At 41.3% G+C, this 13,005-nt stretch overlaps 1 protein-coding gene across 3 annotated transcripts in view; it reads right to left on the bottom strand.

The window, feature by feature from the left end:
* nfat5b (nuclear factor of activated T cells 5b) overlaps positions 1 to 13,005 on the bottom strand; it is a 45,610-nt gene that overhangs the window by 13,019 nt on the left and 19,586 nt on the right. For 2 of the 3 annotated variants that reach the window (XM_030078107.1, XM_030078098.1), the window contains exons 3-6: positions 3,279 to 3,936; positions 2,087 to 2,276; positions 342 to 532; positions 63 to 235 (exon numbers count right to left, since the gene is read on the bottom strand). In XM_030078107.1, coding sequence (XP_029933967.1) covers positions 63 to 235; positions 342 to 532; positions 2,087 to 2,276; positions 3,279 to 3,936 — 1,212 coding nt within the window. Of the gene's footprint in view, positions 1 to 62; positions 236 to 341; positions 533 to 2,086; positions 2,277 to 3,278; positions 3,937 to 4,519; positions 4,583 to 5,237; positions 5,365 to 13,005 lie in introns of those variants that run through there. The other variant, XM_030078116.1, reaches the window with a different exon arrangement.

Below are 13,005 nucleotides of genomic sequence, written 5' to 3' on the forward strand. Positions count from 1 at the left end.
TTCCACAGAGACCCTGTAGAGAGCGCATTCAATTCACATATGAGTGACCTAGATTGACTTACTGCACAGGATTGGAGACGATGGAGTCTGCAGTGTGAGCAGCGATCCATCTGGACGGGGGATGGTGACTCGAAACACCAGCCTGGCGCGGGTGCTCTTCTTCTTGGAGCCGGCCACACCGATTCGAGCCTCTACATCAGCGTTACGGAGCTTCAGGATGCCAACGCAGTCCACCCTGCACAAAGACAGAGGAGGGGAGTTTTGCTGTTGGACTGTTGTATTCACAAGACAAACGTATGAACGGTTCACTTTCGGTATGCACACTCAGATAAAGTACGTACGCTAGCGTCATGTTGGTGGAGGGATCTAGGGAGACCTCAATAACGGTCGTGCCCTCGATGTCCACCTCTTTGCAGGCTGTGGTGTTGCGGCCTGTCACCCTGCAAGCCTGGTAAAATCCATGAGGCTTCACACGCCCGGCGTCGTTGCCCACAAATACCTGCAGAACCACCTGCTCATTCACCCCCTCCAGCTGGGTATGGGAAGACAAGTCGAGAAACATGAGACATTAGAACAGGGGTTTTCAAACTTTTTCATGTCCTAGACCCTCAAGTTGACTTTCAAAAAGCTGCCGACTTCAAGTTGAGCCCCATGGGAAAGGCGGCTGATTTTCTGGTGGCTTTTTTGGTGCTAATTTTCTGGTATTTGTTGTATTTTTTCTATTTTTTACTAACATTTCCAGTTAGTTTTTGCTAATTTATTTGAAATAAACTTGTCAATTTTAAAAATATATTCTTCTGGTAATTTTCTTGTATTTTTTTTATTGATGTTCCTGGTAATTTTTTGTTTATTTGCAATTGGTCTTCGGTAATTGGTTTTTGAAAGAAATCAAGTGAATCTGTGCAGGTTTCAAAGAGTTAAATTGTTTAAATGTCTTACTTGAGGCGCTGACAAATGGTGGCCAGATTAAACCACAAAGAATATTAAATTGATCCCTCATGCATTGTCTGCATTGTAGCAATCATTAGTGAATTACAGTGAATTTAAACTAGTAAATTTGCTGAGGGCCCCCTGAAAGCCCCTCAAGGACCCCTGGGGGTCCCCAGGCCCCACTTTGAAAACCACTGCATTAGTGCACATGCCAGCAAACCAAGCTCTGAATTTGATACATGGGCTAGGATTTGATGAAAATCACTTCTTTTATGTGAGTAATAATGTCCATCATGCCCAAAATATGAATAAAAAATAAGTAATAAATAATAAGAGTTCATGCACTGCACCAGGGATTGAAAGAATAAGTTTTGCACCATTAGGGGGCTGCGCTGTATGTGTGCTTTAGAGCTCGAGCACTTAAAAAATAAATAAATAAAAAAAGATCAGCCCAAGACCGATGCAAAACAAGGATTTTTTTTTTTTTTTTTTACAGTAGGCTATAGAAGTCGGCTGCGTATACAAAGCTAAATAAGTGTAAACAAAATCAAATATGGTATCAATATTACAAAAAACACTTCCACAGCATGTATTTCCAAAACGATACCACAGATTCAAAAAAATGTATTCCATCCCAAAAACAAAAACATCAAAAAAAAAAAAAAAAAACATGGTTGAGGTCTGTCTGTTGCAGAATGCAGGGCTCTGGTGTGCATGCGCATGTGAGTGTGTCTGTGTGTGTGTGCAACCTAACGTGGCATGCACCGAGTGTATACTGTCTAGTATTTTCCGTCTTGGTGCAGAGATCTTTAGACAATAACCATAAAACTGAGTGCTATTTCTTTCTTTGATTTTGTGGTTATGCCTCCTCACCAGATGTTCAGCAAATGCTGGCTATACATCACTTGACGAATCAAACACACCTTGAAGCAGATCAGCTGTTACCCATACAAACACAGCAAAGCCTTTGAAAATCACCGAATCACTAGCTTCACTCAGTGAGGCAGTGTTTTGTAACTATGAGCTTGAAGGCAGCGTTGATGGGGACGTTTGTTGGAGGAGAGACAAGGGCACATTAGCGCGGTGTGAAAGTCAAAACAGCAATTAGCAAAGCCCGAACCTGCAGGAGAGGCTGTTGTGACGCTTTGAAAGTTACCTTGACGGTGGGGAAGCCCTGCTGCGCGCGGTCCTTCACCGACCCTCTGCTGCCTTCGGTCAGGTAGCGGGCGCGGTGCTGGGTCTCCGGCTGGATGAGGATCTTCAGCTCTTTGCCCTCGCTCTTCTGTGGATACTGCACCGACAGAGTTCCTCCTTTCTGATTATTTGTCTGCGGCCCATCTGGAGAACTGCAACAGAAACCCGTTTGCTATGTTAGCTTGACACAGGCACGACGATAATGCATCTTTTATAGCAGCATTTGAAAATTGCATCACAGTGGGGTTTATTGTTTAATCCTACCGAGCGTGTTCCATCATTGCCCTTGATTTGCATTAACAGACTGTGCGCCTCGTTGTCAGCCAGCCATCTATATTGAGGCTAAATCCTGCTGGCAGCAACTTTACTTTGTTTGGATCTGTCCACTCATTGTCCGAGCTCCAGCCAAGACATGACCCTAATAAAAAAAAATATCTCTGTATGTGTATGGATGAAAATGAGTGTGAGGCCTATTGCTCTAATAGTGGCAACAGTGAGAATACTCTGTAGTTGCCATGGTGCTCTGAGCAATGCAGAGTTAAGAGGCCCTCTATCAACCAAGCATAGTCCATCCCAAGCTCTTAAAGCATTCAGACTTATCTGTTTATTTAATCTGCTCTGCTTATCCTAGGTCTTTGACAGAGGCTCTGTGATTCACTGTGGCTGACCATTGTTTGTACTTCAGTATCCTGCCCCTCCCTACCTCTGATCTAACCGCTCTTCTTCAGTGAAATTCTAGTGGGAAAAGTAGAGCCGGTGTGGTTTGTTGCTAAGATTCCCACCTGTGGTACAACGTCTCATTTCCTGATACTTGGTCTGATGATAGGAGTAGGTGTTATGACAGGCATTTCAGCTGAAAGAAACCTCTAATAGAGGCGGCCTGCCTATCAATGGGCTGCTCAATTGTGCAACTTGCAATAAGAGAATACTGACTGTATTAAACGTCAGTCGTCACAAATGTGTAAACCCTTCCCGTAAACTATAGTGGAGTCCATTCACTTTTTCGTTAGTCGGGCTACAAACATAGCTACAGCCTCCCCGGGTAAATTAATGGGATGTGGAAGGACAGCAAGTGGATATTCTGATCAGAAAAGAGCTAACAAATCAACAGGTAAGAATATTTCACCCGAACCAGAAATACGGGCTACACAAACCTTCCTTTTGGGCAGGCCTTGTTGTCAGGGCCTAACTGTGAGAGCACAAAGTGGGGGCCTTTGGCACTGTCTGCATCAAACACGTCCATGCTGGCCTCCTCTGCAGGCACAGACTTAGGGCCAGGCCTCTGGCGAGGGGTGCGTTTGCGGGATTTTCGTGGCACCTCTGTGTTGTCGTTGTAGGAGCTGGAACTGACGATACTGAAGTTGGAGACCGAGTCATCCAACCAAATACTGTTGCTCTGCTCTGAGTCCGCCGGGGCCTCATCCTGGCAGGACATGCGGCTGTCATCAAACAGGTCCTCTGGCGGCGGGGAGATGTTCAGTACGGTGCGGCGCTTAGAGGGGGTCATCTGGTGATGCTGCTGGACCTCCTGCGATGTTGCTGCTCTTCCACCTCCGACAGATCCAGCTCCTCCTCCCATGTCACTGCTAGCTCTGCAGCTACCAGCGCTCCCACTGTTGCCATTCCCACCCTCCGCCCCGACAGCCTCTGGCACCGCTCTGCTACTCCTGGTGTCATCCGGGTCGACGTTGCTGCCGTGAGCTGGGTTCTGGTCATCGACTGAAGAAGTGGAATGCATGGTGGAGCTGGAAGAGGTGGGAAAAGCACTGCGGGGGCCTCCCACGGTCAGAGAAGAGGAGACGGTGGTGGCATCTACAGTGCAAACAATTGGACAGTAAATAAAGGCGTCTCAACCAGCATTGGCTAGCAGTCCCATTTAAGCAGCGAAATTTGTCCATGATTGTTGACTTTTCATTTTCTGTTTTTCATATTTCTTTGGTCATCCAATTAAAAGTTCAATTTTTTACTGCATCGAGTAAATGTGTGTGTGTGTGTGTGCATGTTTGTGTCTGTGGGTGTGTGTGTGTGTGTGTGTGTGATGCAGGTGAGGAGAATTGTGAAGTATTGTTTGAATATGGATGTGACTTAAAAAAGGGCCGAAATGCTAATTAATCATTTGAGGTAACTCTGAACAAATATTTCTAAATAAATGAAGAACATGCAACTGAATAATCCAATTATTGAGGGGCTCTATGATTAATATTAGCATTTTGTTGATTTTCAACTGATTGATTATACAGTTAACTGATATAACAAAATGGAGAGGGAAGCTCAAAAATTATTTTTTATGTGTGTAAGATGATGCATGCCAATTGGGTCTTTTTTGCTTTACAGGTTCAAATAATTTAGTTGGGACTGAACGTAGCCACAGAGACAAAATAAACAAGCTTCTGACCTATGAAGCAGAGAACTGCAGACCATTTTATATGCAGACACTCCCTGCTTCAGAGGGAACTTCCTGGAATAAAAACGAGACAGCGAATGAGCAATAAGAGCTGAACATTAAAATTTATTTAGATGTACAAAAAAAGAAAGAAAAAGAAGGAAAGAAAAAGAATAAAAAACAGGGGATGCTATTTGAAAATGGAACTGTGACTCAGGTTCTCTCCCTGTTGTGCTGGTATGCTAACACAAATTCAAATAATCATCAGGAACTGGACGCAGAGCAGGGGCGCTGGCTGGACCTGTTAGTATCAGGGGCTGAGCCCAAACTCTTGTAGAGGCGTCCGGGGGCATTAACCCCTGGGACAAACTTGAAAAATTAACCTCTACAATCGTCAATTTTTGTGCATTTTTTGTTTTAATGTGAGGGTCTACACACCAAACACTTGTAAGAGAACCATAAACATGCCACAATGGAACAATTACTAAAACAAAACCAAAAAACATCTCCCCTCCTCTCCAGGTCTCTGGTCGTCTGACACTAAAGTTATTCCTGAGCTAACCTAGCAGTAGCACCACCTGCTATCCTGTCCCTGTCACAAACCTGGTTTGTCTGGCTCAGCGGGACCGTCCGGCTGCTGAGGCTAACCAGATGGCGCTGCTTTTCTGTTTTTGAGGAAAAACCTTCGTATATCCATTGTTTTGCTCTCCACAGCGTGTTCTGTCTCTACCTGTAAACTTTGTACATTGCTCACTGGGTGGGTAGGGGCAGTAGTGACAGCAGAAGGCACTGGAGGGAGACCAGACCAGATGCAGCTGCATGCTGGGAAGAGGGAAAGAAAAAAAAAACAACAACAACGACAACAAAAAAAACAAGGTTTGGGGCCGGGGAAAAAAAGTATTTGGGACTTTAGCCGCAAGTGCCCAGGCCAGACGACGCCCCTGATGCAGAGTGTGGTTAAGTGAGAGACTGTAAAAGGAGTTAGATGTTGACATTCTGGATTGTTTGGTGACTCATTAGTTCGCTAAACACAGTCAGAGAGAAAGAGTGGCACAGACAATGTCCTGATAATTATAATACAAGTGATTACAAGAAGTTGCTGAAATGCTGCAACTGTCTGTTGGGAACAGGATATAATCCACTGTGTGACCATGGAGATGAACTAATCAAGGGAGAGAGTAGGATTTAGTATTGAGCAAAACTGAAGACTGATCGGGTTAGTATTGAGGTCTACCTCACTCATTTTACAGTGGTTCTGTCAGATTACTATAACTCCAAAGACTTTATATAAACACAATGACAATGCATTGCATTGTTTTCTCCCTCTCTAATGAGTTCCAGTTGCACAGTTCACTGCATGCAAAGTGAAATGATATCCAATTTAAAGACTGTGGCAGACATGAAAGGATTATATTGTTGTATAAGTTGCATGCCTAACACATTTGGAATGGAATAATGAATGAGAATAGATGAGGCAATGGAAACACTTTTGATGAGCGAGAGTATTTTCAAAGTACAATTCTATTCTTGTGGAGGTCCTAGAAATGGAAACAAATAAGTCCCTGTGCACACACACGGATCAAAATAGCAATAATAATAAAATAATCTTGTAAAGAGACATTTGCAGTAATCAACAGAATACAGACAAACATGATGTGGGGCTGAGGGATCAGGTGCACAAAGGTGGCAGCCTCCTGGTTTGACGTCATTACACTTTTTTCCACGTCTGTTCCACAGAGCTCAGTGTCAGAATGTCAACATCCCTTATTGTCGGTTGAGAAATGCCCGGTGCCCGTTACACATCGGCCCGGGTCACAATCCAGAATCAATCGTGGAGGGCACTAAATTTATACATCTGATCCGCTGAAACACCGGCACTGATCCAAATCTGCTAATCCGTCACTGAAGACCCCACATGGAGTTTGCTCAGGGTGCACAGAATGCAAACAATTTAAGTTGAAAGCAAAACGAAGTTGGTGCTGTTTTGCTTTGAAAGTATAGATGCTTTAATGAAGTCTTTTTTTTTTATCAATTTCATAAATATTTGCTTTCGTACGATATATGAGAAAATAAATTCACGTGTCACACATACAAATGACAGCATCCAGGTTTGTTTAAAATGGAAGCATCTTTTTTTTGTAGCCACTTTGAGCTTCTTTCTTCTAGACCAGTGATTTTCAAACAACGAACGGCTGCATCAGTGAATTTTCTCTCAGTGACAAAGGAGGAAGAATTTGAATGTCATGCAATATAGGCACAATTTCTACATCCATCAAGCCCTACAAAGTACCACTGACCCTGATGCCCTGCATAACCAATAGGGCTGAACAGTTACTTGAAAGATGATCACAATCACAGTTTGGTCGAGTACAAAAGCCAAATCACAGGAGCTTACATTTTTTTTTGATGAATGTAAAATCTGTGATAAAACCTTGTTGTAGATGAAGTATTATGTTGCTCCAGAGATGTCCCGGCCTACAAACTGTATTTTCCAGATTTAAGAAAACATGTTTGTTCGGTACAGACCCCAGCGAACATCACATCATTATCGTTTCTGTAGCTTTGTCTGTGAAAATTACAATTAGATTGAAAAAATGGTAAACTTGTGTGTTACATTGCAATCGAAGTATGTGTCAAGTTAACTGCAATATGATCAAACCCTATTAAGCAACCAAGACTGAAGAATAGCAGAAGCCTTCTTAGCTACCTGGTAAAATGTTAAAACCAAGAGGCCGATGTGCTGTCTAGAAACAACAAGCATTATACTGTGAAAACAAAACATGTACCACATCAAAGTATGATGAATATCATATTGCCTGGCACGTGGTAACACTGAATTCACTGGAAATTTAGACGACGTATAATGTCCACAAATAACACAACGGATCTGCCAATATTGATCATGAATCACTGTTTTGCAACAAAATCTAGATTTCAAATACAGTATTCACCACAATGGTAAGTGCACTGAAAGCTAACGTTTTTGACAACAATTCACATCACAAAATAGTTAAAAGATCTTGAGAGAAATAGTACTTTTACATGTGGGCCCTGCATGAACAAGTTTGGGAACCCCTGACTCTAGCCAATAAAGCCTGGGAAGTTTTAAGGACAAACCTACATCTAAAAAGGTTTCTATGAATCTGCAGAGATTAATGAAGTCTTCAATGAAAAGCCAATCCTGCAAGAACACCCCACAGGACTGCTATCATTACCTGCCGTCTAAATCAAACAGGATTCGGTTTGAAGATGGTGAATCTTACTCCCAGGGGGAATGCCGTTAATCCCAGGTGTAAAACTTGTGCACAGTGAGGTTGCTCAGCCAGCAGTTAGCAACAATATCAGTTCCAACATGCCCAGACAAACATTGTCAGGGGTGGCTAAAAACTAAAACAAAGAACTGGGAAGGAACTGTAAAGAAATACTGCTGTGACGAAATGCACAGCTATATTCCAGATTGTTTTGAAAATAAGAAACCAAGAGTCACTGGCTGCCTGGCATGTCAGACTCACAGAGTTTCAGACAAGAGTCGCACAGTCTCTCCCGTTGCCAAGGCCCCACAACGGCCTTCTAGTCTAAACATGGAGGGAGGGTCGCACAGAAAAACACCAAGTTCTTAAAAAGGAGAAAACTCTTTGGCACCGTGAGAAGGGACAGAGCTGTATCTGAAGGCAGACAAGACAATCGCTCCCTCCATATAACCATGATATGATCATTCACAGTATCTGTGTCACATAAACTACACTGACCAAAATTTGGGAATACCAGAATATAATGAAATATTCAAGATGCAAAGAAACCTTGCCTTACTTTAGCAATCTTGTGTCCATGATAAGAATGAAGCCGCTTACTTCTTTACTGCACCCAACCTCAACATGCAAAAGTGGGCAAATAAAACTGAATCTGAATACCCAGAGGTGACGTAACACAACATCAGTAAATTGCACATGGCACACACTTACCAAATAGAGACATGGGAGGGAATTCTCCCTCCTGTCCCATCCCACTCACACAGAATTTATCCTGTCCTGTCCCAACTGCATGAGAGAATTAAAAAACAAACAAACAAACAAACAAAAAAAAAATCCATCCCATCCCAATCCTGGAAGAATTACTCCAATCCCATCTCGTTCCTGTGTTATGGTTTTGTGTGTGTGTGTGTTTGGGCGAGGGCAGGGGGGCTGAGTTTTGGTTTTGAGCATTCAAAAGGAAACGAAATTGCTGGTTGCTTCGATTGAAGTGCGTGTTCTAAGAAATGAAACCAAGGAAAGACTAGGATGTTTAATCAGCTTTAAGCCTTTTAAACGCACCAACCTTCAGCCCAATAGGCTTTGCTCAACTGCTTTGTGTGAGAAAAGACGTCAGTATTCAGTAAGCTACACTGCTCATTGTCATTTTGATATGTTTTTGTTTTTAATCTGAAATCAATCAATCAAAAGCCTAGGAAAAAAAGCCTAGGAATAGATTAATCCAGTGCTTAAAAAGTCAGCATTTAACAGACTTAAAATTACCTGCTTTAATATTTTCCCATAGAAGATTTTACTTTCATTGGTAGGTAACACAGGAGTATTTATAACCTTTTTCTTTATTCATTTGTAATGTTTCATTGAGCTCAGGCAGGCAAAGGTAATTGCTTGCCTGAGCTCAAATGTAAATGAAATTACAGCAATACAATCTAAAACTGGTCAGGGTGGATTCTGGATGATTTGTGAACTCATAGGAAATGTTTTCACCACAATTAGGCCTAAAAAGATACGGTCACAAAACGACACCTTTAGGCTCCAGCTACAATCAGGTTACGTTCATTAAAAATAAATCCGTCTGAAACGAGTCAACATTGGGATTTCAGTAAAGAAGCTCTTCCATTGTTCACTGAAATAAATGTTTCTTTGCTCCTCTTCAGTAATAAGCCCCTGAGCAACAGGAAATATAACTCTGCCATAACTCTTTTGCTATCCTTGTTTTATGAGTGGATATGCTATATTAGCCCGGTGTCTTCTGGTGTACCCGCCAAGATTTGACCAGCATGGCTCCACGTGAGCTCAAGTAGGAATGACAGACATGTTTAAGGCTGGGACGGTATGAACCTGCTGATCTGTGGATCCACACTGGCACTAATCTGAACTAATTGAAAAATGCAGTTGTTTCATTAAGACGTCGTGTGTCCTTAACTCCACTCTGCTCTGAATTTGGTTTTATTTTGGAGCATCAACACCGGACCAGAAATGCTTTTTGTCATGAGCCTCCATGGTAATTGATGTCATATTTCGTGGCAAAGGGACATGGATGCTTTGGGTTAGGGCGCTCTTGTGCAGAAGTAGGCGACAGGAAGCCAGCACAGAGACAATGAGAAGGTTTACTACTAAAATCTAAAGCATACTGTAAACTATGGCTTAAAACTGTTTAAACTGTTGCATGAAGTGCGTTCAGGCCTTTGTTCATTTAAAAGTTCATGAGGATGTTGCACAAAATGCTTTTGAAAAGGCCATACATAAACTTTAATCTAGCATCCCATATCCTCATTTTGTTTCCAGAAAGACTGAGAAGTAAGAAAGACGTTTTAGCTGGTAATTCATGCTTACATTGGATATTCGACCAATAAAAAAACTTAATTGATGAAAGGGGAGAGAAAAAAAGGAAATACAAATGTCATGTAATTTTGTAGAGGACACTGTATATGTGCAGCCCAATGAGAGCCAATCACCAGCTATGCTGCGTTAACATGAGAGATGACAAGCGACAGCATAAAGGGTCAAAGGCCTGAAATTAAGCAAATTTTGTCTCAAACTTAATCTCATGGTAAAATTGCATCCTGCATTCACTAGCGCAGCATGAGTCAGTAACAAGTAGCCCAGTCTGCTGAAGGATGAAACTCAGACAACAGTTGAGCAAGCAATGACGTCAAATGGGGTTTAAATGTGCACTGGCAAATCAACCGAAACAGAGGGGTTTTCCTGCCTTAGCAATTTTTTGAAGGATGCCAAACCTTTTCCTTAACACTGAAGTGAAAAAATGCGGAAGTGAAAATGAACTTTTCTGATCATAACTTTATTTATCCAAAGCAGCTAGCAACAAATATAGTGACGGGTTCAGATCATCAGGAAAGAAAGCATTTGGAAAGTCAAGAGTATCTGCAAGTCCTGAGAGGCTAAGAATGTCTTAAATTTCATTGCCTATATTTAAGGTCTCAAAATCCCTGATTAGTGTTAAATATAGACTTTAAATCTTGAATTAGGTTTAGTGGTTTAAAAATGTAGCTTCTTGATGTGCTCTTTTCCCAGGGAGAGATGTGCCCGAACATGCAGACAAATGCTTTTGTTGTCTTTAATTTCAATTTTCAACAGCCAAATTTCTCCTACATTTCATTCTAACTGGCATTACAAATGTCTTGAAAAGTACCTTACCCTGAAATTTGCATGGCTTGTGCCATTTAAGTGCAAATTGGCAAATGATGTCATTTGGCCCTCAAGAGCTGAGAACTGCCAAAGACCCAGGGAAAAAAACAAACAAACAGGAAAAACCCTAAAAGTGGCGGGTGAAAAAAAAAAAAAAGTGACAAGACGGACTTGTTGTGCTAAACAGGCCAGTCTAAAAAGTCTGCTGGGCAGTCTGTTAAAAACAAATCTGTTTGAAACACAAAACAGACCTGATTATGACTATTTCATACTTAAAAGTCAAGTTTGCAGAACAATCAGATGGTGTTATAACCAGTATTCAGTTCCAGGTGAACATAAATAACACAAATTCCAAATATACAAATACACACCCTCCTGCTGCTACAGCCAACATGACCCATTTGGTCAGAAAATTGCAAACTGCTGTAATGTGGCACTGATTTCCACAGGCAACAGACTTCCGGATCTCCTGAAACTCACTCTTAGGAGTAAGTGAGTGGAAAAACAGCAAAAGTGAAGTACATTCCGAACTTCCATGTTGTTTAACATATGACCGGGAACACGTTTTTCTTTTCCAAACTAGTCCTTTGAAGGTCATTCCCAGTGGAAGACAGGGACAAAAGGAAAGCAATATTTGTTAATAAACACTCAGGCTCACAGCTGCACACATACAGGATTTACTGACACATCTGTACATTTTGTATGCAAGCTCCATTCTGTAAATGATTTGCTTCATAAAAGTTAGTTTAAACATTCCAGAGCTCTGGTAGTAAAATTCGAGGTAGAAAACAAAGAAATGATTAACTGTTAGGTGCAAAAATGTTTTTAAGCACTTGAGAAAAATACCACAGTGTCACTGCAGAGAGGTTATGCATTGTTTTTGTGAGCGGTGCCAAAAAGGCTGTGGATGCCTTTTAATAGGCCTGAAAAGTTCAGTCAATACCTCAATGCAAACTGTACCAAATTACACTGTGGAAAAGGAGGTTGGTATTGTTGCCCTTGACTGGGTGACTGGATTAAATAATGAAGTGTCTGGCTTTACCACAGTTTGCCTTCCAAAGAAATGTGAAGCCAAATGAGGGATACTTAAGAGTATCATGCAATGTGCACAAGGGGTATATTTTTCCAAGAACACTTAACACACAGAGATTCCTTATGCTGCAATTGCGAGGCGGCAAGGAAATGCAATCTGTGCTTCATTTAGCCAAAAAACCCATAATCCAGTGCAGGGTACTGGCAGTGCAGTTGTAGAGCTGCTATCATGAGATTTTTTTTTAATGCTTTGAAGAGATACTTGATGATCCCTCCATTACACTTAAAACCTCCATGTCTTGTGTGGTGTATGTACTGTACACTCCTCGTGTTGTGTCCGTTCACACAGAGTTGTGGTGTCAGCATAAAACCAGCCAGTAACTCTGTATTGCTCATTTGAATGAATCATCTTTAGTTCAGCAAAAAAAAACAAAAAAAAAACTGACAAAATCAATCCGTTAAATCAGAATACACACAACAAAATATCCATTTTCATCTAAACTGCACCGGACCCTTTGAAACCTGGCTGGACGCAGCATGTGAATGAAACGCCTGAGGCTGCGCTCAGACAGCTTTCACAAGCATTTCACCCTTTGAAACCCGAGCAAATACGGTTTGATTTCTTTCAGAAATATGGGAAAAAGGCCATGAGCAACTTAGCAAGAAATGACCTAAAAAATTTGAAGGAAAGAAAAAAGTAAAAGGTTAATAGAAAATGACCTGGAAAGTAGCTTTTAAAAAAGGGAAAAAAGAAAGACTAAAGAAGGAAATCAAGAAAAAATGACATGAGAAACAAAAAAAGAGACAAAAAAATAATCAAAAAAAAAAAAAACAAACAAACTAGGGAATAAAGAGAACTTTTTTTTTTCAGGATTTTTTTTCTTGATTAATTTCAGGTCATTCATTTGTTTTATTTTTTACTTTCCTTTTTATGTGCTATTTTTGGGTAATTTTCTCGTAACCTTTCACTAATTTTCCTGCAAAATTTATTGCTAAATTGCTCATTGCCTTTTTTCCATGTTTTAGAAAGAAATCAAGTCAATTTGCTCAGATTTCCAAGGGTGACTTCTA

The sequence above is a fragment of the Myripristis murdjan genome, chromosome 3 (assembly GCF_902150065.1).
Source record: "Myripristis murdjan chromosome 3, fMyrMur1.1, whole genome shotgun sequence".
Classification (NCBI taxonomy): Eukaryota; Metazoa; Chordata; class Actinopteri; order Holocentriformes; family Holocentridae; genus Myripristis; species Myripristis murdjan.